The sequence below is a fragment of the Betta splendens genome, chromosome 10 (assembly GCF_900634795.4).
Source record: "Betta splendens chromosome 10, fBetSpl5.4, whole genome shotgun sequence".
In the NCBI taxonomy this organism is placed as follows: domain Eukaryota; kingdom Metazoa; phylum Chordata; class Actinopteri; order Anabantiformes; family Osphronemidae; genus Betta; species Betta splendens.
In genome coordinates this window covers 683399-707337 of record NC_040890.2, presented here as the reverse complement: position 1 = coordinate 707337, position 23939 = coordinate 683399, and the positions used below count along the sequence as shown (strand labels likewise).

Below are 23939 nucleotides of genomic sequence, written 5' to 3'. Positions count from 1 at the left end.
ATTCTTTGTGTTGCTTTACGTTTTGTTTTGTTTTTTTTTTTGCAAACGGTAGTTTTCTTTATAACATTGGAGATGCTGAGCACATTAGTGAAGCCACTGTTTGAAGAAAAGTTCGACCTCAAGCGCTTTCACGACACAAACTCCTCAGAGCCATTAAAGAGGAGTTTCACAGGATTGCAGGTATGTGGTATTTAATTAGTTAAATGAGGCTAATCTGAAAAATGATGATCAGGTAATAACATCTTGCTGTGACCTGAAATAAACTGATAAATGTGCAGGTACACTGACTACTCTTTCTAATGGTCACTGTAACTGATGTATCATTGTTTACATCACCAAGATCATATGTGATGCTGCACATATTATCACAAACCTGGAGGCCATGTGGCCCAGCTCTGTTTATATATTCATGAATATATCGTGAGTCAACCCTAAGTAACATTCTGCACTGTGGTAAGTACATGTATGTCCTATACACTTTTCAATGCATCCACTCACACTCACAGGAGCACTTCTATGCAGCACTAAAGTAATGTGAACTTTCTTCTAGGAGAGATTGACGACTTTCTGCTGGAGATAGGGGTTAATGCCAGCCCACACTACTGACCCCTCACCCAGAACCTGAAGCAGGCCCCCAGCAGCGCTTTAATGTGGCCCTGCAGAACAAGAGCCCGGGTGGAAGTGTCCATAGGCCTGTTGAAAGCACGTCTTCAGTGTCTACGTCACCTCAGGGAAACACCTGAGAGGCCTGTGACATTAATGGGCCATGTGTTGTTCTCCACATTATTGCAATTATTAGAGAGGAGCAACACCCTGCCCTAAAACTATACAAGACCCTGAGGAGACTCCTTCCATCACAGTAATCTGCAGAGTGGATGGACAGTCAGAGATGTGATTTGCCGTAATGTCTTAATCAACCATCACCACCACCACCAATAAAAGAAACTGAATAGATGCAAATCATAATTTATTTGGTGTTTTTTTTTCATTTCCTACAAATACAAAGGCAATTGTTAGATGCATCTGTGCAGCAGATGTGACAGACCCTCCTCCTGCTGTTCTTCCACACTCTGGGGCAGAGGGGAGATAATAATGTCACTATACTTGGAGATCAAGTTGCATCATTTAGGCTACGCAACACAAACATCAGAAATTATGTGATGTGTATAAACTGTATTAATATTACACTTTATAATACTAAGCTTTATTTAATAGTATACTTACAAAATCCTTGGCTTCTGTCGTGACAGGAGGATTCACATATTACCATCAGAATCTGTTAAGACCAACCAAGAACCCAACCCAGAGTCTAAGAAATGGATATATCAAAAGTAGCCTATGTAAAAAAGCAAATATATAGGTAGGCCTCTTACATTTTACACATGCACTTGTATGCTGGGAAGTGACTGGTTTTGATGAACTTGATCCTGGAATTCCCTCAGCCTCTGCTTTCCAGTGTTCAGGCTGAGTGCCTTCTCCTCTGCATGTGTCAGTGGTGGAGGTGCAGGTCCTCCACCAGTTGTTCTAGCCTCTGCGTTCTTTCTATTGGCTGAGTAGAAGTCAAATGATTTAACTGTGTGAAAACATTACAGCCATGTTGAAAATGCTGCTGCACTGCTATACTCTGCATGCTATTTACTTATTTAATATGTCAAATATTGTAAAGTCAGGTAGTCTACACACATGATATGATGGTGCCTTATACCTGTTTGAATTATGTTTTTATATTTCATTTTTAGCCACGTTCTTTTATGTCTGCAGGATTGCGCCTACATAAAAACTGAAATTAAATTCTTATATTATTACGTGTTTTGGGTAACTTTTAAAAACCTAATTAGATTAATGTAATAATTGCTCTCCATAAAACGTATTGGATTATTGAATTATCATTACTTTACAAATCCCACATCAACCACAACAGGAATTTTAAAAATGCATAGACATAACACTGCACTTTTAATTCATACAAACGTCGGTATTTATGCAATTACTGAAGTAACTCCTTAGATGAGTGAACAATTACTTTACAAGTCCTTACTTTACAAGTGAAATTTGTATCGTCGCGGTGCACGCGCTTAACTCTGAGTCAGTCAACTCAGAGTTGCTTAAACCAACCCTTTTCAGCTGTTCTGAAACCGAAAATTCCAGGTTTGCAAACTCAGTGTAAGTCAACTCAGAGTTTAGTTTAAACTCAGAGTTTGTTAAACTTCCTTCTTGAAACGGGCCCCAGATCCCCTTCTGCTTTGATGCCGACGAGTGCCGCTGACCTGCTGGTTTTCCACTTCTCCCTGCCCCAGCTCCTATTTAAATCCTTGACCAGGTGTGTTCAGTCAACGACAAGCTGGAAAAGCCAACTGACACACATGATGACAAACACATGTTTGTGTCTTGTCCAGGAATCTTTCACAAATGCCTAAATAAAAAGACTAGTTTTGTTATTGTTTTAGGGCCTTCAAAGCACAACTTCTGAAAAGCTTTATTAGATAAATAGTCAGTTATTTTGTCAAAAGAACCAATTCATAATTTATCATTATTATACAAGTAGAATACTGTCAAATTTGTATAAGCAGAAAAATGTGACAGAGAATCTTTATGGTTTTCAATGACTAGGACCAAAAGGTCATGTTAGGTTCAGGATGTAGAAACTTTACTTTTGTGTACTGTGTTTTTGTATGTCCCCCCCAAACTACTAAAGTGTCGTCCAAAGGTTTGATGAAAAATAAAAATCATAATAAAATAATTCTCTAAACTGTAAATGAGTTAAGTAACATAAAGAAAAAAAAACTTCAGTAAAGCATATGAAAAATGTACAAGGAGCTATATATATATATATATATAATATATAATATATATATTATAGAATATATATATATATATATATATATATATAATATATATATATATATATATATAAATAGGCAAATGTGATGTTTCAACATTAGCTACATTGTTTTTATTGTCTTGTTCATTTCCACAAATAAAAGCACGAGACATAAACAGAACTCACAGTTCTATCAGGAATTATTATCAATGCACATGCTTCTGTATAAACATAGACGATCTTTGAGGTGGATATTCATTTTCACTTCCTCCTTGTGCTCCGCCCCCTCCTCCCTCTTCTCGGTGGCTGATGCTGGAAATGAAACTAGTAAGTTACAAAAATCGCGCGCATGTGTGTGCGCGCGCCTCAGCGCAGCCCACCTGCAGTCGTTTGGATAGTACGTGTTTTTACTTGATTTACTTGTATAATGTTAACTGACTGTAGTTAGAAAAATCGGGACTGAGCTGTGTGTATTTTATTTTGAAAACAACATTTTATTGACCGAACCCAGCTGTATTGTATCAAAGGTAAAGTAAATTATAGTTGTGGTCGTTTATAAACAAAAGTGGCACAAGTCTCAAAGTTTGTGCTATGTTATCATATGATTTTGAAATTAAATAAACGTATCCATTATTTTCTGCCAGTCATTTAATCCCCATACAAGACTCTTGACTGCAAAACAGAAAATAGCTGTAATGACAATATGGTGTTTGTGTAAATTATTGATTGTGTCATCTCTATCTGCCACACACTGCAGCTGAGAGCGAGGAGGGGTGTGATGAACTACAGACAGTAAAGAAAGACAGTCACACTCATATTCCATGTGTACAGTGTGTAGTATAGAAAGAGAGTGTTTCCCCTCTGCTCAGACAAATAGCATCAACTGTTAACAACACCAAACATGTGATCTTGCAAGCAAGACGATGACAACCCGTATTTATTTGTGCTTTGATAAAGCGCAGGTACTGTATACGTAAATGGAGTAATGGCTGCGCGTTGATATGCAAGCACAGACTTACAATAATATTCTGTCAAACTGTGAATCAGTCATTAAAACAGGAAAATTATGCAGGAATTGTGACCAATGTTTTTTTTTACCAGACTTTTCACCAGACTTGTACACAGTGGACAACTCTTTTTCTCTGGTGGGGAAGTGGTTTAGAAATAGCACATTTAAGTTTGCTTTGCTTTTTTATGTTTTCAGCCCACAGAAAAGTCAAAACTTGTATTTGAATTGAATTCCCGAGTTTGTATGAAAAGAATTCCTTTGCTGACATATAAATTATACATTTTGAAGAGAAAGCATGCGCCTCCCTGTTCTTTCCTGCTTATAACCCTGCTAGTAACTGGTCATGGAGACCTGCAGCAAATCAGATAGGACTTAACTTGTTTCTTACTGGCTGACACAGTGTAACACTGTCAGATTGAAAGCGCATGGTGGCAAAGAGCACACAGAGCAGGTACCGTAAGCTGCTCAACTTAAACGATAGGGTAAATAGTACGATTACAATTGATTCAAATTTGATAAATAAATCTGTAAAGCTATTATTTCCCATTTTGTGTATTTGAAACTTTAGTTCAAACATTCCTTTCGGCTCTCAGATAAGCCTGTATCAACCTTGTTGCTGAGGCCTCTGGTAAATTTTCAAACTGTGCCTTTTGGACAAGTAGGAGGAGGGAAGAGGCTAGTTTGGCACCAGTGCTGCTCCCCCTGTGCCAAAGTCTTACACATCTTACACATGGTGTGTTGCTCTCTCAGAAGAAAAAGCAAACCATTAACTTAATATTAATGGTTTGCTTGACAGAGATTCCTGTCTAACAAAACTAATATTTTATTCAAACTAATACACAGTTATGACAGAAGTGGATAGCCTCAGAAAATGTTCCAGAATTCTTTGGTTTCGGTATTCGGACAGTGATGCGTAGCTTTATTTAGGGTTTCACATATCCTGGAAAGTAGAAGTCTTTGGTCAACATGGATACAATGCAGGGGATCTGCTTCTTGCCATCAAATCCAGCTATATTGGAGTTAGACTCAAAGTAGCGCGTCACCATGTAGTTGACTCGAGTCATGATCTGCATCAGCTCCAGATGTTTACTGTGACGAAGCAGCATGTCACACAGTGACTGCATGAACCAGGAACCGTTGGTCACGTTCCTCCATGCGTAGTAGCCTGCAGAACGACAGACTGACCGTCAAAGCCTGGTAGGAATTACTACTCCCAATACTAGGCAACATAATATAGACACATGATCTGAATAAGTGAATGTAATGTAAAAGCATTGTGAAAATACATCACAACACTTGTGACAATCTCTTTTCTACTGCTGCCATTTACCTGGAGCAGTGGAATAAGCATACAAGAAATCTGCCTCCACAGGAATCTTCTCTGTTTGCTGCTTAACACAGTCCATCTCAATTCCTCCATCCAGTTCAGAACCGCGACACGCCTAAATAAACAGATACATGAATAAATAAACATAATAAACATTGTACATTCACTGCAATGGCGTTAACCCCCTAACAAACCTGTATGAAGAAGAGCTTTGGTTTTCCCACCAGACTCCTGCAGTTGTTGCCTTTAAAATAAACCGTCAGCTTTTCGAGCTTTTCCGAGTCATCTGTGCCATATATGACGCCTTCATCTCCATGAGACAGCAACACGCACACAAATGATGCACTGTGACTGTGGTCCTCCTTGGATACTGCAGACAAACACAAGTACAGGTACACTGTCAGAACAAATACTTCCTTATGTCTGTATAATTTCTGAAATTGTTAGATGGCAAAGTACTGGTTCATGGCAAATGTATTACTGCAGTTCTCCACATGAAAGATTTAAATTGTGCCGAAGTCTTAATAGAATACTAATAAACTGCAATACACTGATATCTAGTGGTTGCTGTGTGTAATAGAACATTTGTACAGTACAACATATGCAGAATAATTATAATAAAATATAAAAATGAGATCTATGTAATAAATTGAACTTTAAGGAAATAATAATAACTCTGTTATTTCGTTTGTCTTACCATCTGATAGAACTTGTTTCATCTGTGTCACAGTCAGGTCATTGTACACTTTAGTTTTGTAACCAAGTTTAGAGAAGGTCGCCGATGCATTAGCAGCATCAAGATCAGTCCCATTACGTTCCTTCATCTCTAGAGTCACACAAGCAGAGACCCAACAGATTATTGGAGTAAACATAGTTGTGACGCACACCTCTGCTACTAATGTCTAACCGGTAGCACCTGTTTTAATGTGACTCCTGTCCTTGTTTTGACCAAAGGCTGCATGGATGTAAATAATAAACATACACCAATGAGTGGACAATTGTGCTAACTGTTCCATCATCAGAAATCTTGAAGGTATTCATCATAACATAACTTCAAGAAGGTTGAATTCAGGAGTTGTCATGTGGTAGTCTGCCCATAAGAATTTGTTAGTGTTGACGTGTCTGTCCTGTGATGTGCATGTACACTACATAGTGAATCAATTTCGGTGCCACGCCTCCCATTGCTGCAAGGGCACTGACATTGAGCATGAACCAGTGTACTTACGAGTATTCTTGTGGAAGTTCTTATTATTGATAATCACACAGGTTCCAATGCAGCTGTAGTCCATCTTGTATTGGTAAGACTCGGAGCATGCTGCTTTAGTTTTCTCAGCAGGTTTATTAATGCTTGTAGATGCTATAATCTTGCTGGAACACACACACACACACACACACACACACACACACACACACACACACACACACACACACACACACACACACACACACAGTTCACTACTCATGCCCAGAAGGGAAGCAGACACTTTGGCAAACAGGCAGTGGCTCGAGCAGCCCCCCGTGCACGTCCCTGCCACCCCCCATACTATTATATAATGCACTGAATCGTTTATCGTATTATATCATATCGTATTAGTCTGACCATATACTGTATGTGTACTGTACAAATATTTGCGTTACTTAGTGCCTAAAATGGCATATCAACTCATGAGCAGGCTAACCAACATGCTTACACCACCTTTCCAAGTTATAATAATTTCAAATTCTTTCACCAACATTCTCAGGAAAAGACTGATGACAGCCCATGTCTCTCCAGCATTCCAGAATACGCCTCCTGGTGCACATCATACCATCACAGAGGCTGCCTTTCACATTCTTTGTTGTTAGCAATCTGCACTCTCTTTAAAAACATTGCTAGTGTTAATTATCAGACATGAACTGAGAAGGCTTCACAGTCTTTCTGCACAAGTATGGCCTTCTCATTGGAGAAGAGAATGCATTTGTGGATGTTTTGGTCAACTTTGAGGTACCACTGGTTTTTACTGGATACATTCATCATAACAGCAGAGTTTCTGAATCATTTTGTTATCAGTTAACATTCTGTACTGTATGATTGGAAAGACTTGTTCAGTCTTCTGTCTGTATTTGTTCATCACTAAGTTCTTTGATCACAAACCCCGATCCCCTGGCAGAGGATTATTCACAATATCAAAATGTGTAACTAATATTTCATAGCTGTGTTGGTGGCATCAAACTAGCAGTTATTGAGATACTAATTACCTCTGTTTAAATCCAGCTGCATCTATGACATCCTCACCACTCGGCTTGTCACCATCACCAAGCTCAGCCATGTTCTCACAGACCTGAACACAACTGAGAAGGTAAATAAAAAAACAGACACTTCAAAGGCAAAAGAGGGAATATGAAACAGCTGCTAATGCTTTGTGACCCCCAGGGCAGGATCGTGCACAGACATTTTTAAGGCAGTGGCCTGAAACAAAAAAGGGCAGTTACAGAATATCCAAATAATATACATAGAAGTCGATTAATTTTCTGTAAGAATAATAAAAAAAATGCAAAGACCGGTAAAACCCGGAGTGGAGTAAGAAAGAAAACACTCGCCTTCTCTGAGGACACTTCGGACTGAGGGTAAGTACGTGGCTCGAGCACCCCCCCTGTGCACGTCCCTGCCCCCATACGATTAGGACTGGAGGGTCCTAAGTCTGACCACACACTGTATATGCACTGCACTGATTTTAATATTAGTTAGTGCCGAAAATGGCATTGTGGCAGTGATCCCCTGTAACATTACTATTACAGTAAAACAGGTTCCCTAAAAATGAACAATGTGGTTTGTTGGGTATCAGCTGTGGGGAAGCAGGACTTTCTTTAAAGATGAATTAGATCATTCTGCCACCAAAGACAAACCAGCACAACCACAAACCCGGACTATTTCCTGAAAAAGCATCGCGTCCCATTACCGAGGTTGGGTTTTAGAGCAACCAAAGTGGGGCCCACAGCAATAAAACCTGTTACACTGGAAACGCAAGCAAGCACAGCATTCAGTCAGAATACTAAGTATACAGCGTTTTATTACACTGTCAGTGACACAATGGTTACAACGAAGTGAGTGCTTGAATCATTAGTTAGCTTACGATGCTACCCACTAATCAAACGAGACGTTAACCACAAACTGACTTCATTGAAGTTACATTAGGCTATGAACCTGTAGCTTTAGCACCAAACGGATCCGTTTCTAGAAACAACTCACTTAACGTCACGGAGGGCTTTACTAAGCACCCGCTGTTAACACATAAAAGCACGAGTTAACGACAAACAAAAACGTAGCAAAGATTTACAATGAACACACATTCCTACAAACTTACCCTTTGATAAACGACTGGGAAAAAACGCTGCCACTCGTTCCTGATATACTGTACTTACAAGGAAATGTAAGTAAAACCTGAAACCTGTGACCAATCAGAGAAGTGGGCGGGGCCAAGGTCCACCTGCGAGCACACCTTAGCGAGGCGTAAAACTACAGGGTACAATAACCAAATACAGGTTGGTGGTTTTAGGTCAAAGTTTTATTACACACAGGCTAAACAGAAAATCTAACAACATCAAAGAAATAATGCGACAATCTTTTCCACAAACGTCAAAAGCACACGGTCCTATTACTGAGATACATATAGTCTTAAAATCAGGTCACAACAATATGTGCATAATAAAGCTGGCCATGTATCAAATGTGACATCCAACAACATACTTTATCCAGATTCATGTATAACTGCAACCTTAGAATTGTTCACAAGATGTGGATTTCAGTCTTTATCATCTGTATGTTTGTGACCAACACACATTATCATTCCCACGATCCTTCCGTTTTTTCTGTCTCCTGATTGATTCCTTTCTGCTGTTGTTCCAGCAGCATAGCCGGTTTGCTGGAGGCACCATACTGAACAAGAGGAGCAGGGTGAAGTTATGATTAACTCATTTTAATTTTACGGGATTTTCATCCCGTAGCTTTTAGAATCAGCTGACTGCTTTTACCGTTTCATTCTCCTTGTGGTGTTTGTGTCTGTAGCGCAGGTACTGTGTGTTGAGCTCTCTGATATCATGGAGGAAGGTGTAGCCTAGTCGTAGATCAGCTAATCGGAGCTGAAGCTCAGCTTTCTCAGTCTGTAGTAACCGCACCTGCCTCTCTGCCCTTTGGACACAGTGTAAAGGTCAGTGAGTTGGAGGACCACAGCCAGTGTTTGTTCTAACAGATTGATGTGTTGGTTGTTCTTACCTCATCAGCTCGTTCTTGGCATCCAGAAGTCTCTGAGTCTTTCTACAGATCAAGGAACCCACCTGACACACAGAGACAGAGACACACAGAGACAGAGACACACAGAGACAGAGACAGAGACAGAGACAGAGACAGAGACACACACACACACACACACACACACACACACACACACACACACACACACACACACACACACACACACACACACACACACACACACACACACACACACACACACACACACACACACACACACACACACACACACTAGTTGCTCTGTAAAACATCTTCAAGCTGTTACTAGCATAGTTAAGATAAATAGTTGGCATAGTTACCTTGGCATTTTGTCTTTTTAAAAACCTGAACTCTTTGTAGAAAGAGATCTGAGAAGAGAAGAGGCTAAAATGTTTACCTTTATATTCACATTTGTTTTTCCACTTTGTGAACGTCACTGACTATATAATATATGAATTAATCATAGCTCTCAACTGAAGAACCATCACAATACAAATTTCGCTTCGGCAATTAAGCACTGTATCAACAGATGGCAGTATAACACTAACAAAACCAAGCCCAATATTTCAAACCTCGGCCTGGGAGAGTCCAACAGATTGGAGGGAGGGGGATTTTTAATTTCTCATGCAGAAAGTTTCGTTTACACTTTTTTTTTTATGCACAGTCACAGGAACGACATTATAAATCTTAGTATTCATTTGGAGTTGCTGCTTCTTATGTTAATCTTGGCTTGAATGTTAGGACATCACAGTGTTGCTTTCCACCATCTCTGAAGTTAAATGAACCGACATTCGCCTTTCAAACCAGCTTTCACTATATTCTCAAAGGCGAGTCACGACAACTGAACTTCTTCCTTCTAGAAAAAATAAGTCCAGTTGACTTAACTTTCAGACACTGGGATGAGAATCTTCACCAGCAGCTGTCACTATAGTTTAAGTGATGACTGATATTTACAGAAAGTGTTGCAGCTACCAAGAGAAGTTGGACTCAGAGTGTCAAATCACATGAAAACTCCCCTAATATGAGAATATACTGCAAAAGCATGCTAGACACATCAGCTAGATCAGAGAACCGATCTAATGCTCCAGTTAACAACGTTGCTTCCACTGACTGCATGTTGCTCGCTGGAGTCCAGCGAGTTCAGGGGTTTCTTTTTTCAATCCCTCTAAAGCAACTTTAAATGTCTGACCTTTTTCAAGAGTTGTTCTTTCACATTGTTGGAGAAAGAATCAATGGACTGTTTTACTGCTTTAGACACCACAGACTCCCTAAAAATAACCACACACAAATAATGATCAGTTGTAAATGGAAATCAGCAACAAAACAGATTTAAATTATGGATAAATGAATGACAATAAAAAAGTGAGACTGTTGACCACACAACAGAATATACCTGAACAGCAACTGCTGCTGCTGATGTATTTACCTGTACTTGTCGCAGAAGTCAATGAAGGCAGCCAGCACCAGGTCTAAGTCTGTTTCTTCCCGGTGACCTCGCGACTTCCTGTCATCAGGGATGTTGGTCTTTTCTGCATCTGCAGATGTGCCTTTACGGAAAACAGTGGGTTATTGACGTTATTGACGGTACTGTGAAAACTAGAACACGCTTACATGGTTAGCTTGACACATCCTTGTGCTTAGGTAGTTGTCTGTCTCATTTGCAGAGTACCCCCCCCCCCCCCCCGATGTTTTTTTAATATTCTTTTAAACTAGTTTAGACTGAGGAAATACTAAGAAGTGAGACTTGATTTTGAAGTGAGACTTGATTTTGAAGAACAGCTCATCTAGAAGTCACATGATGGTGATCTTGCGTGTCCTCACCAGATGAAGACTTCCTACTTCTGCTCACCTTGGCCTTCACAAGGAAGAGATAAAAAATAAACTGTGATTTGTTATTTAACTAGTAATCATAGTTATTGATGCCTGAGAACTAGAACAAACCCAGCTGGTGTCCTCATGTTCCTTTTCCTCAGAGGACAAGACCTTCCGACATTTCTGTTGTTTAGTGCCAGATTCAGATTCCTCCTTATGAAAAAAAACATGAAAGTTAAAATCATCTATCTCTACAAGGTCTAATAATAATCAAATACTGACCTGACATCATTACTATAGGAAATTAAACAAGCATAAGATTTACCTGAGAGTCACTGGAACGTCCACTGATTAATTTGCTCCTTTTCCTCACTGTTTTCATCTGCTTATTTTTCACAGGCCTTGTTGGGCCATAGATAAATAACATGACAGGAAGACAAGAAAATATACACATTAGTTACATACTTTTGTTTAGAGCTGTTTTTAAAGGGGTTGATTGTGACTTCTGCACTTGAAACCATTAAAATAAACTAGATACATTTCTTTTTCCACTACTTCAACTCACACCGTAATTAAAGTGTTCAATGTATCCTTTAAGACCATTTTCTTTCTATTACTTATTACAGTTTTTCAACAGTGTGACATCACCTCACTGCAGACTTCTGTCCACCTCTAAGCCTTGCAGGTTTCTTCCCCACCAACTTCCTGTTAACTGTGGAGACATCACCCTCCTCTATAGTCTGACTCCTCTTCTCCTCTGTCTCAATCTCTCCACATGTTTTTGGCCGGTCCCTCCTCACAGCAGCTCCATGCATTGGAGTGGTGGTCCTAGCTGTCTGAGAACGTTCATTTCTACCAGGATTTCTATTTTCCACCTGTCCCTCCTCAACGACATGTAAATCTTCCTCCAACGCAGTGCTGTGTAATGGTTTATCTGGGCAACACAGGAATGGTAAACATAGATCTGAATGAATTGAAACTTCTCAAGTTTGTGTGTAACCTTATAAAATGTTATCAAATAGACCTAGAGTTTAATGATGTACCATCATTTTTCTGCAGTCCCTCCAGAAAACTGACTTTGTTTATTGATGACAGGTTGGAAAACTCCTCATGACTCTGGATTTGAACACAACAGTAAATCCATTGCGCATTACAATATTAGCACTCATTTCTGCTCTTTACCATAGTGACACGTCACTAGCCATATTCAGAGCACTTTATTTGAGAAGGACCAGCATGAGTGAATGAACTTACTTCATGTGGCGTCTCCGCTTTGCCTCCTCGGCCTTTCGTGGATCTGTATGAACAAATGGACACCCGTCAGTGTGCTTTCGTGAGCCATCCTCTAGCCAGCAGCTGTGTGACAGCGATCAAAGCCAGGCGCCAACGCACGCGCTGACGTGACCGCAGCCCCTCATTCTCCAACAAAAAGTGACTGAACTATTTGACCACTTGTTCACGTCCAGCCCCTTTAGTGCAGACGTTACGCTAACGTGGATCTGTGCTAACACACCAACTGCAGTACAACCGTATTAAACCACACACACACACACACACACACACACACACACACACACACACACACACACACACACACACACACACACACACACACACACACACATATATAAGCGAAATACTTACTCCATTTCATAAACGCCTCGGTTCTCCTGAAATAGTTTCCCGCAAATATTTAGTTCCGGGCGGGTTGTTCCACTCCAGACGCACGGGGGAGGACGACGCCGGCGACACAACAGAGGAACACGAGCTTTCTAAAACGTGACGCTAAATTCTATACCGCGGTTAGTTTGACGTTGGACATTCAACAGACATTCGACCGAAAGTACCTCCAGACAAGCGGTCCGTGTTTGAACAAGCGATCCGCATTTCGTGTTCGCTACGCGGACACAGAACGAGACCGCTCGGTTCACGAAGACGTTGACTTAGGGACCGTCGATAAATTATTTGGATTTTCTAAAAATTAATAATTCAATAGCGTCCAAACCATATGACCTGCTCCAAACTATGTGTCTACATGTGCTTCATAGGGCACAACCATTTATATGAGGAAATAGTCATGTTCCATATTTTTCTATAATATTTCTGTGTACATTTTACTGTAATATTTCAATACCGTCCACACCATATGACCTACTGGTTCAAAACCTGCTCCAAACTGTGTGTCTACATTTCCTTCACAGGGCACAACCTTTTTTCTGAGAAGATTGTCATGTTTCATATTTTTCTATAATATTTTAGTATAAATGTTACTGTAATTTTTCAATACCATCCACACCATATGACCTATTGGTTCAAAATCTTCTCTGAAATGTTTATCTACATCCCCTTCACAGGGCACAAACATTTTTATAAGGAAATAGTCATGTTGCATATTTTCTATAATATTTTTGTGTAAATATTACTGTAATTTTTCAATACCGTCCACACCATATGACCTACTGGTTCAAAACCTTCTCTGAAATGTTTATCTACATCCTCTTCACAGGGCACAATCCTTTGTATGAGGATAAAATCATCTTTCATATTTATTTATAATATTTTAGTATAAATATTACTGTAAATTTTCAATACCATCCACACCATATGACCTACTGGTTCAAAACCTGCTCCAAACTGTGTGTCTACATCTCCTTCACAGGGCACAACCATTTTATATGAGGAAATAGTCATGTTCCATATTTTTCTATAATATTTTTGTGTAAATATTACTGTAATATTTCAATACCATCCACACCATATGACCTACTGGTTCAAAAGAGCATCCCACTTGGAAGGGACGGAACCACTTCCCAGTAGCCCCGGTCCCTCCATCAGCAGGACGCCCCTTGCAGACCTAAGTGGATGAATGCGGAGAAATGTAGTTGGGAAGCAGAGCACCAGGGTCCGCAGAGCCAGGTTCCCCACTGGAGCCATCCTCACCCTCCTTTCACACTTACCCATTCTCTCGCTCAAGTATGCCCATGCTCGCCCCGTGTAGTGTGACACTCAAACCCACACACATACTCTGCGGTTGTGCATTGAGGGCCAGCCTCCGCCCAGGGCCCAATGAAGGTTCTAGCCTGAGTAGTCCGCCAACGCCCCCTGCAACAGGCCCGAGCAGTTACCAGAGGGCGTCGGACCGCTAGGGCAGGCAGCGCCCCACCCGAGCAGGGGCAGCGCCCCAGGGGAGAGACACCCCTCCGGGCACAGGCAGGCACCCCCAGAGGGAGTCCCCCGGACGCAGGTCACCCAGGTCTCCACCCCCAGGTCCGCCCCCGCACACCGGCAGGGAGGCCTGCCTCCGGCTCCCCGGAGACAGGCACACGCCAACCCTCAAAATGGCCCTACTCCGGCACAGGGCCGCCGGTCTCAGCAGCCACCACACCCCCGCCGCAGGGGACCCATGCGGCCAGCCCAGAGTCCACCAACCCGTTGTCCTGGTTCCTTAGGCAGGCAGGCACCCCCAACCACTAGTCACCCCACCACCACTGTGCCAGACATGACGCAGTACCCGAGCCCCACGCATCCTTACCTGGAAATGGAATCAATCAGCGTATAGTTTTGGTCATTGATTTGATGAAGCAGACAATGTGTCTAAGGTGGTATAATCTAACAAGCTGTTCAGGTACTGAGTAATGCTTAATTTTTTTTTAGTTTTCCAGTTCATGAGGATAATTTTCTTTGCGACACAGAGGGCAGAAAGAAGTGTGTGTGATGAGTTTGTCTCTAGATCAAGCCCACTTAGATCTCCTAGAAGACAAAGTGCAGGGGCTGCTGGGATTGGACAGCTTAACTGGGTTGACAGGTGTTCACATACTCTTTGCCAAAATTGCTGCACAGGTGAGCATGACCAGAATGCATGTAGTCTATCTGCTGTGTTATCTATTCTAGGCCGCCGCAGCGTCTGGATTTTTGAAGAGTTTTTAAACTAATTTGTGGTGGCTTGGTTTTCCACAAAAACTGAGATGTAGGATTCTAATGTCTTAAACCACGCCTGGGCTGGCTGAGTTGGAATCATTGAGAATATGTAATTAATTTTTGGCAGGATCATCATTTTTATGGTGGCAATTCTTCCCATAAGTGAAATGGGTAGGGACTGCCATCTTTTGAGGTTGGCTTCTATTTGTTTTAATAATGGATTGTAGTTTAGATCAATAAGCTCTGATAGCCTAGACGACAATTCAATGCCCAAGTATTTAATGTTCCCTGAATGGAGTGTGGTAGAGGAGATGTTAGTCACCTTAAGGTTAAGTGGTAGCACTATAGATTTGGTCCAGTTAATAGAGTACTCTGAAAGTCCTGAATATTCATCTATGAGGCTGATAGTTGTAGGAAGAGACGTCTGTGGCTCCAGGAGAAACAGTAACACATCGTCAGCATATAAACCTATTTTATGATTTACTGATTTGGTCGATATTCCAGTAATTCCTTCATGCTGTCTTATTGCTGCGGCTAGAGGTTCAATAAATATTGCAAATAGTGATGGGGAAAGTGGGCAGCCCTGTCTTGTCCCTCTATGCAGATTAAACCTTGGTGAGATCTGGTTGTTTGTTCTGACTGCAGCGTTTGCTGAGTTGTATAATATTTGGATCCAGTCTATGAATGTTTCCCCAATGCCAAATTTATGCAGAGTGGCTAAAAGAAACTTCCAGTTTACTCTATCGAAAGCTTTTTCTGCATCTAAGGAGACGATGGCTGACTCTAGTTTATGGATGGTGACATAATCAATTAAATTAATTAGTCTGGGGCGGCACGGTGGTGCAGTGAGCAAGTGCTGCTTCACAGCAAGAAGGTTTTGGGTTCGATTCCCAGAGGCGGCCCTGGTCCCTGTCTGTGTGGAGTTTGCACGTTCTCCCCGTGTTTGCGTGGGTTCTTTCCGGGTTCTCCGGCTTCCTCCCACAGTCCATAGACGTGCATTAGGTTGATTGGCTTCTCTCCATTGCCCGTAGGTGTGAGTGTGTGAGTGAATGGTTGTCTGTCTATGTGTTGCCCTGCGATGGACTGGCGACCCGTCCAGGGTGTACCTCTCGCCCGTAGCCAGCTGGGATAGGCTCCAGCACCCCCGTGACCCTGCACTAGGGAGTAAGCGGTTAAGAAAATGGATGGATGGATGGATGGATAATTAGTCTGTTCATATTGTTTGTTGACTGTCTACCTTTAATGAAGCCTGTTTGATCAGAGTGAATTATATATGGAGGGATTTTTTCTAATCTTCTAGCAAGTGCTTTACACACTATTTTTAGATCTACATTTATTAGTGAAATTGGTCTATAACTCGATGGGAGTGTAGGGTCTTTTCCTGGTTTTTGGAGCAGGCTTATGAAGGCAGAATTCATATTTGTGGGTAATGAATGTTGTTGTTTAATTTCAGCGACCATTTTGTAAAAGCTGGGTGCCAGCATGGACCAGAACTCTTTATAAAATTCAGTTGGGAATCCATCTGGTCCTGGAGCTTTTTTATTGGGCATCTCCTGCAGAGCTTCCTGAGGTCCTGAGTACCTCAAGTCTCTGGATGTTGTGGGGCTGTCTTGGGTGACACGCCTCTGCAACATCGCGTGGAGGAGGGGGACAGTTCCTCTGGACTGGACAACCGGGGTGGTTGTCCCTCTTTACAAAAAGGGGGACAGGAGAGTGTGTTCCAACTATAGGGGGATCACACTTCTCAGCCTCCCTGGGAAAGTCTATGCCAGGGTACTGGAGAGGAGAATTCGGCCGATAGTCGAACCACGGATACAGGAGGAACAATGTGGTTTTTGGCCTGGTCGTGGAACGCTGGACCAGCTTTATACCCTCAGCAAGGTGCTTGAGGGTTTGTGGGAGTTTGCCCAACCAGTCTACATGTGCTTTGTGGATCTGGAGAAGGCATTCGACGGCGTCCCTCGTGACATCCTGTGGGGGGTGCTCCGGGAGTATGGAGTCCAGGGCCCTTTGCTAAGGGCTGTTCGGTCTCTGTACAACCGGAGCAGGAGCTTGGTTCGCATTGCCAGCAATAAGTCAGACCTGTTCCCGGTGCATGTTGGACTTTGGCAGGGCTGCCATTTGTCACCGGTTCTGTTCATTATTTTTATGGACAGAATTTCTAGGCGCAGCCAGGGGCCGGAGGGGGTCTGGTTTGGGGACCACAGGATAGCATCTCTGCTTTTTGCAGATGATGTTGTCCTGTTGGCTTCATCAGGCCAGGACCTCCAGCGTGCGCTGGTGCGGTTTGCAGCTGAGTGTGAAGCGGCTGGGATCAGAATCAGTTCCTCCAAATCTGAGGCCATGGTTCTCGACCGGAAAAAGGTGGTTTGCTCTCTCCAGGTTGGAGAAGAGTTCCTGCCTCAAGTGGAGGAGTTTAAGTATCTTGGGGTCTTGTTCACGAGTGAGGGAAGGAAGGAGCGTGAGTTTGACAGACGGATCGGTGCGGCGGCTGCAGTAATGCGGTCGGTGTATCGGTCCGTCGTGGTGAAGAGGGATCTGAGCCGAAAGGCAAAGCTCTCAATTTACTGGTCAATCTACGTTCCTACCCTCACCTATGGTCATGAGCTTTGGGTCATGACCGAAAGGGCAAGGTCACGGATACAAGCGGCTGAAATGAGCTTCCTCCGCAGGGTGGCTGGGCGCTCCCTTAGAGATAAGGTGAGGAGCTCTGTCACCCGGGAGGAGCTCGGAGTAGAGTCGCTGCTCCTCCACATCGAGAGGAGCCAGCTGAGGTGGCTCGGGCATCTAGTTCGGATGCCTCCTGGACGCCTCCCTGGGGAGGTGTTCCGGGCATGTCACACCGGTAGGAGGCCCCGAGGAAGACCTAGGACTCGCTGGAGAGACTACGTCTCTCGGCTGGCCTGGGAACGTCTTGGGGTCCCACCGGAAGAGCTGGAGGAAGTGTCCGGGGAGAGGGAAGTCTGGAACTCTCTGCTTAGACTGCTGCCCCCGCGACCCGGCCCCAGATAAGCGGATGAAAATGGATGGATGGATGGATATTTGTGTAAATATTACTGTAATTTTTCAATACTATTCACACCATATGACCTACTGGTTTAAAACCTTCTCTAAAATGTTCGTCTACATCCCCTTCACAGGGCACAACCATTTATATGAGGAAATAGTCATGTTCCATATTTTCCTATAATATTTTTGTGTAAATATTACTGTAATATTTCAATACCATCCACACCATATGACCTACTGGTTCAAAACCTGCTCCAAACTGTGTGTCTACATCTCCTTCACAGGGCACAACCATTTTCATGAGAATCAAATCATCTTTCATATTTTTCTATAATATTTTAGTATAAATATTACTGTAATATTTCAATACCATCCACACCATATGACCTACTGGTTCAAAACCTGCTCCAAACTGTGTGTCTCCATGTTCTTCACAGGGCACAACGATTTTTATGTGAAAATAGTCATGTTCCATATTTCTTTATAATATATTTGTGTACAACAGTGATACCTGGAGAGGCGTGATTGGGAGGAACGGCCTCCCTGATCTGAACCCGAATGGTGTTATGTTATTGGACTTCTGTGGCCATAACAAACACCATGTTCGAACATAAGGGTGTCCATCGGTGCACATGGCACCAGGACACCCTAGGCCGGAGGTCGATGATAGGCTTTGTAGTCGTTTCACCTGACCTTCGGCCATATGTTTTGGACACTCGGGTGAAGAGAGGGGCTGAGCTGTCAACTGATCCGCTGGCAGAGAAGGAGGCTGGAACGACTTGGCAGGCCCAAACGTATTGTGAGGGTCTGTTGGGAACGCCTGGCTGAACCCTCTGTCAGACGGACCTTTTTTTTTTTTTGTTCTGTCCAGCAGTTTAGCAAGCAGCATATATCACACTGAATGCCATATTGTGATGGACAGCTTTGCTTTAACAAGAAGAGTATAATATAGAATATATATACTCTTCCTGATTTATGGTTTATTTAATGGTTTATTTAGCTAATCCAAAATGTGTGTGATGTTGCTGTGTTGGTGGACAGGTTAGGTTTCTGCTTTAGGGTGTGTATGCGGGAGGGTGGGGGGTGGGTGGGGGGTAAGGGGTGCAACCAGCTGCTGAAACCAAGCAAATCTTTTAAGTAAACAATCGGAGCAAAAAGAAAAAAAAAAAAAAAAAGAAGAAGCAGGGATGTACCTTAGGCTAACACATTCATAACTAAACAATTTTTGTACTGTGGTTTACCTTGGAGATTAATACTAATACCAATAATAGTGCTAAGGTATGTGCACATACTAATACAAACATATACATACAATATACATACATATGTGCATTATTATACATATCCCATACTACTTAATAAAAGTCATGACATACAACACCACAAATTCCATATTCACACATTATTCATATCGGTAGTGATAAGTATCAATAATACTTACAGTTGGATTTGGAAAGTGTCCCACTACAAGGTTAGTAAGGCTGCAGCTTATTATTATTCACCCAAAGGGTGAGGCAGACGTTGGTGCGTGAACAATGCCACTTGTGGAAGCCAGGGTGATGTGAGGGGCTCGGCCACTACGCCCATCCAGCAAGCAGAGGAAGGAATCCCAGCAGCCAGGGAGCCCACACACCTTCAGTTCCAGGTGGGCAGGTGTTGCGACCCAAGCCACCCACACAGAGCCCCCCAGGCAGAGCTGCAGCAGGCACAGAGACAGCACCCGAGGCCAGAGTGGGCCACTGGGGGTCAACGCTGTCCGCCCCATGAGAACCAGGGGCAAACACTCCCCCCGGCGGGAGGGTCGGCCTGAAAGAGTAGAGCCCGAGGACCCACGGTCCGTAGGGAGCCCGCCAAAAGATGCCCCCGCGCCCAAAGTGGGGCCCGCCCCCAGTCCACCACTCCCACACGAGCGGAGCGGGGCCGACCCCATCGGCCCGACCTCATCCCCTGGCGCCACAGCGGCCTGCAGCACAAGGCCAGCAATTGGTGGGGTCAGCAGAAAAGAGACCACCCAGGCAGACGATCATTGTACCCTGGGCGAAAAACCGGACCCCCCACACTTCAACCGCACCACATGCATACCAATTCACACAAACACAGACACATACACCCACCCACATATGCAACTCACATCATCACATCAACACACACACACACACCATAGACTTTTCATTCATTCATTTTCATGAGGATCAAATCATCTTTCATATTTTTCTATAATATTTTAGTATAAATATTACTGTAAATTTTCAATACCATCCACACCATATGACCTACTGGTTCAAAACCTGCTCCAAACTGTGTGTCTACATCCCCTTCACAGGGCACAACCTTTTTTATGAGGATCAAATCATCTTTCATATTTTTCTATAATATTTTAGTATAAATATTACTGTAAATTTTCAATACCATCCACACCATATGACCTACTGGTTCAAAACCTGCTCTAAACTGTGTGTCTACATGTTCTTCACAGGGCACAACCATTTTTTGAGAAAATAGTCATGTTCCATATTTTTCTATAATATTTTTGTGTAAAGATTACTGTAATTTTTCAATACCATTCACGCCATATGAGCTACTGGTTCAAAACCATGTCTAAAATGTTAATCTACATCCCCTTCACAGGGCACGACAACTTTTATTAGGATCAAATCATCTTGCATATTTTTCTATATTTGTATAAGTAATACTGTAATATTTCAATACTGCCCAAACCATGTGACCTACTGGTCCAAGACCTGCTCCAAAATATGTGTCTACATCTCACCATCTCGACTCTGTTGCTTATACATGCAACGTGAGCTGTGCCTCTGATAAGCTTGTTCCTGATTCTGCCCAATCTTGTCACTCCTAAGCTCAGCATTTTCATCTCCGCTATCTCCATCTCCACCTCTTGTCTGTTTCTCACTGCTATTGTCTTCAAACCACAGAGCAGAGCTGGTCTCACCACTGTCTTGAAAACCCTTCTTTTGAGTTTTGCTCAAACCTCTTTTCAACACTCCCCATCGCACTGAACTGTTGACCCCAAGTGCATGAACCCCAACACCTCCCTTACCTCATGGCATCAGTGGTGCTCTTACGGGGCATGAAACCATACTCGACACCAGAAAACTTCTCTTCCATTCTTCAAGCATCTTCTCCCAAACAAACTGGTTGGAAACTCCACCGGTGTCTCTTCTGGACACTTTCACACCTCTACAGGTACGTCGTCAGGACCAAAATCCTTTTCACTCTTCATCCTTCTCATAGCTTTGCTCACCTCATCTGTTTCTTTTATTTCCTGCTCCACAACATCCACATCTTCCTCCCTTCTTTCCCTTTCATTCCCCTCATTCATCGGCTCCTTAGAATACTCCTTTTATCTTCTCTGCACACTCTCCTGGGTTGTTAGCACCTTTCCATCACTGTCTTTAATTACCCTGATCTGTTGCACGTCCTTCCCAACTCTATCTCTCTGGCTAGTCTGTACAAGTCCTTCTCTTTTCTTTGTCTCTAACCTGTCATACAGCTCATAGTAAGCTTTCTGTTTGGCCTTTGCCACCTCTTAACTCTGCTCTGAGCTTCATTTGTAGTCCTGTCTACTTTCCTCAGTTCTTTCTACATCCCACTTCCTTTTATCCAACCTCTTCCTCTGGATGCATTCCTCTACTTCCTCATTCCACCACCAAGTGACTTTATCTTCTTTCCTCCATCCAGATGACATACCAAGCACTTTCCTACCTGTTTCCCTGATAACCTCTGCTGTAGTTTCCCACTCACCTGGAAGGTCTTCCTGACCGCCCAGAGCCTGTCTCAACTTCTGCCTTAATTCACAGGTTTCTTCAGTCTTTAGCTTCCACCACTTGGTCTTATTTTCTGTCATCTTACTCACCACCACGGCGGTGCTGTCTGGCTACACTCTCTCCTACCAACACTTTGCAGTCACTAACCTCTCTCAAATGACCTTGTCTACATAGGATGTAGTCCACCTGCGTGCTCTTACCTCCACTCTTGTGTGTCACTCTGTGTTCCTCTCTATTCCGGAAGTAAGTGTTGACTACAGCCATTTCCATCCTCTTAGCAAAGTCCGCCACCATCTGTCCTTCTAGGGACTCTTTCTTTTACACCAAACCTGCCCATCTCCTCCTCATCACCCCTGTTCCTCTCACCAACATGCCTATTGAAGTCTGCTCCAACCACTACCCTCTCTCCTCTGGGTACACTCTCTATGACCTCATCTAACTCTCTCCAGACTCTCTCCTTCTCTTCCAACTCACAGCCACTTGTGGAGCATACCCACTGACTACATTTACCATCATCCCTTCAATTTCTAGCTTTAGGCTCATCACCCTGTCACCCTGTCTTTTCACCTCTAGAACATTGTTCACAACCCACCCTTCAAGATCACTCCTACCCTGTTTCTCGTTTCTCTTCCTATACACACCATGGTAGAACACACCACTTTCCCTGTCATTGCACCAACGTTAAGAGTCTCTATTCTCAGATCTATGCTCCTGCCTTTCCTGTTCTCTCTCTGTCCCCAAACCCTTCTGTCTGCACTCCTTCTTTGACCAACAGTAGTCCAATTTCCAACAACACGCTGTAGGTTAACAGCATCGGTTGTCGTTATTAACCCAGACCTCGACCGATCCAGTATGAAATTCCTATGGACGATTTACATAGTTGTTATTGGCAAGTTTTATGCCAGATGCCCTTCTTAATGCAGCACTCTCTATTGATCCAGGCTTGGGACTGGATCAAAGGTCACTGGCTTGCAACCTCTGTGGGTAGATTACATAGTCATGTTGCTTATTTTTCAATAATAAGTTAATGAAACAACAAATATGGTTTTGCCCCAAGAAGGACACGTAGACACACAGTTTGGAGCAGGTTTTGAACCAGTAGGTCATATGGTGTGGATAGTATTGAAAAATTACAGTAATATTTACACAAAAATATTATAGAAAAATATTCAACATGTCTATTTCCTCAAAAAAAAAATGGTTGTGCCCTGTGAAGGGGATGTAGATGAACATTTCAGAGAAGGTTTTGAACCAATAGGTCATATGCTGTGGATGGTATTGAAATATTACATTAATATCTATACTAAAATATTATAGAAAAATATGGAACATGACTATTTTCTCATAAGAATGGTTGTGCCCTGTGAAGAACATGTAGACGCACAGTTTGGAGCAGGTTTTGAACCAGTAGGTCATATGGTGTGGATGGTATTGAAAAATTACAGTAACATTTATACTAAAATATTATAGAAAAATATGAAACATGACAATTTTCTCAGAAAAAAGGTTGTGCCCTGTGAAGGAGATTTAGACACACAGTTTGGAGCAGGTTTTGAACCAGTAGGTCATATGCTGCGGATGGTATTGAAATATTACAGTAATATTTATACTAAAATATTGTAAAGAAATATGAAAGATGATTTTATCCTCATACAAAGGGTTGTGCCCTGTGAAGAGGATGTAGATGAACATTTCAGAGCAGGTTTTGAACCAATAGGTCGTATGCTGTGGATGGTATTGAAAAATTACAGTAATGTTTATACAAAAATATTATAGAAAAATATGCAACATGACAATTTTCTCAGAAAAAAGGTTGTGCCCTGTGAAGGTGATTTAGACACACAGTTTGGAGCAGGTTTTGAACCAGTAGGTCATATGCTGCGGATGGTATTGAAATATTACAGTAATATTTATACTAAAATATTATAAAGAAATATGAAAGATGATTTTATCCTCATACAAAGGGTTGTGCCCTGTGAAGAGGATGT

General features: G+C 42.4%; 2 protein-coding genes across 5 annotated transcripts; both read right to left on the bottom strand.

Moving 5' to 3' along the window:
• Window positions 1-3725: 3725 nt before the first annotated feature.
• casp3b (caspase 3, apoptosis-related cysteine peptidase b) lies at window positions 3726-8574 on the bottom strand. 3 transcript variants are annotated; one of them, XM_029165400.2, is made up of 7 exons: window positions 8502-8574; window positions 7396-7478; window positions 6383-6525; window positions 5855-5983; window positions 5352-5527; window positions 5161-5272; window positions 3726-4995 (listed from the first exon to the last, which is right to left on the bottom strand). In XM_029165400.2, exons 2-7 carry the CDS (start codon window positions 7464-7466, stop codon window positions 4754-4756), a joined length of 873 nt encoding a protein of 290 aa, XP_029021233.1. In that variant the 5' UTR covers window positions 7467-7478; window positions 8502-8574; the 3' UTR covers window positions 3726-4753. The 3 variants fall into 3 exon arrangements, with proteins under 3 accessions (XP_029021233.1, XP_029021234.1, XP_029021236.1); XM_029165401.3 differs by having other exon boundaries at window positions 7396-7488; window positions 8502-8531; XM_029165403.3 differs by lacking the exon at window positions 8502-8574 and having other exon boundaries at window positions 6383-6521; window positions 7396-8488.
• Window positions 8575-8680: 106 nt separating this feature from the next.
• On the bottom strand, window positions 8681-13176 carry cenpu (centromere protein U). 2 transcript variants are annotated; one of them, XM_029165399.3, is made up of 13 exons: window positions 12884-13176; window positions 12494-12536; window positions 12283-12355; window positions 11888-12173; window positions 11565-11640; window positions 11369-11452; window positions 11249-11282; window positions 10854-10974; window positions 10617-10695; window positions 9748-9795; window positions 9410-9471; window positions 9169-9325; window positions 8681-9073 (listed from the first exon to the last, which is right to left on the bottom strand). In XM_029165399.3, exons 1-13 carry the CDS (start codon window positions 12886-12888, stop codon window positions 8981-8983), a joined length of 1161 nt encoding a protein of 386 aa, XP_029021232.1. In that variant the 5' UTR covers window positions 12889-13176; the 3' UTR covers window positions 8681-8980. The 2 variants fall into 2 exon arrangements, with proteins under 2 accessions (XP_029021232.1, XP_040928609.1); XM_041072675.2 differs by lacking the exons at window positions 11888-12173; window positions 12283-12355.
• Window positions 13177-23939: the final 10763 nt, after the last annotated feature.

Bases quoted from the DNA above. Each gene is read 5' to 3' on its own strand.
- casp3b (XM_029165400.2), bottom strand. From the start codon at position 7,466: ATGGCTGAGCTTGGTGATGGTGACAAGCCGAGTGGTGAGGATGTCATA. The intron at 6,526-7,395 runs GTAATTAGTATC...TGTGTGTTCCAG, and splicing joins GCAGCTGGATTTAAACAGAG to CAAGATTATAGCATCTACAA. The intron at 5,528-5,854 runs GTAAGACAAACG...GTTTGTCTGCAG, and splicing joins GAAACAAGTTCTATCAGATG to TATCCAAGGAGGACCACAGT.
- cenpu (XM_029165399.3), bottom strand. The intron at 12,356-12,493 runs GTAAGTTCATTC...GTTCAAATCCAG, and splicing joins AAGCGGAGACGCCACATGAA to AGTCATGAGGAGTTTTCCAA. The intron at 10,975-11,248 runs GTGAGGACACGC...TTTTCCGTAAAG, and splicing joins AAGTAGGAAGTCTTCATCTG to GCACATCTGCAGATGCAGAA.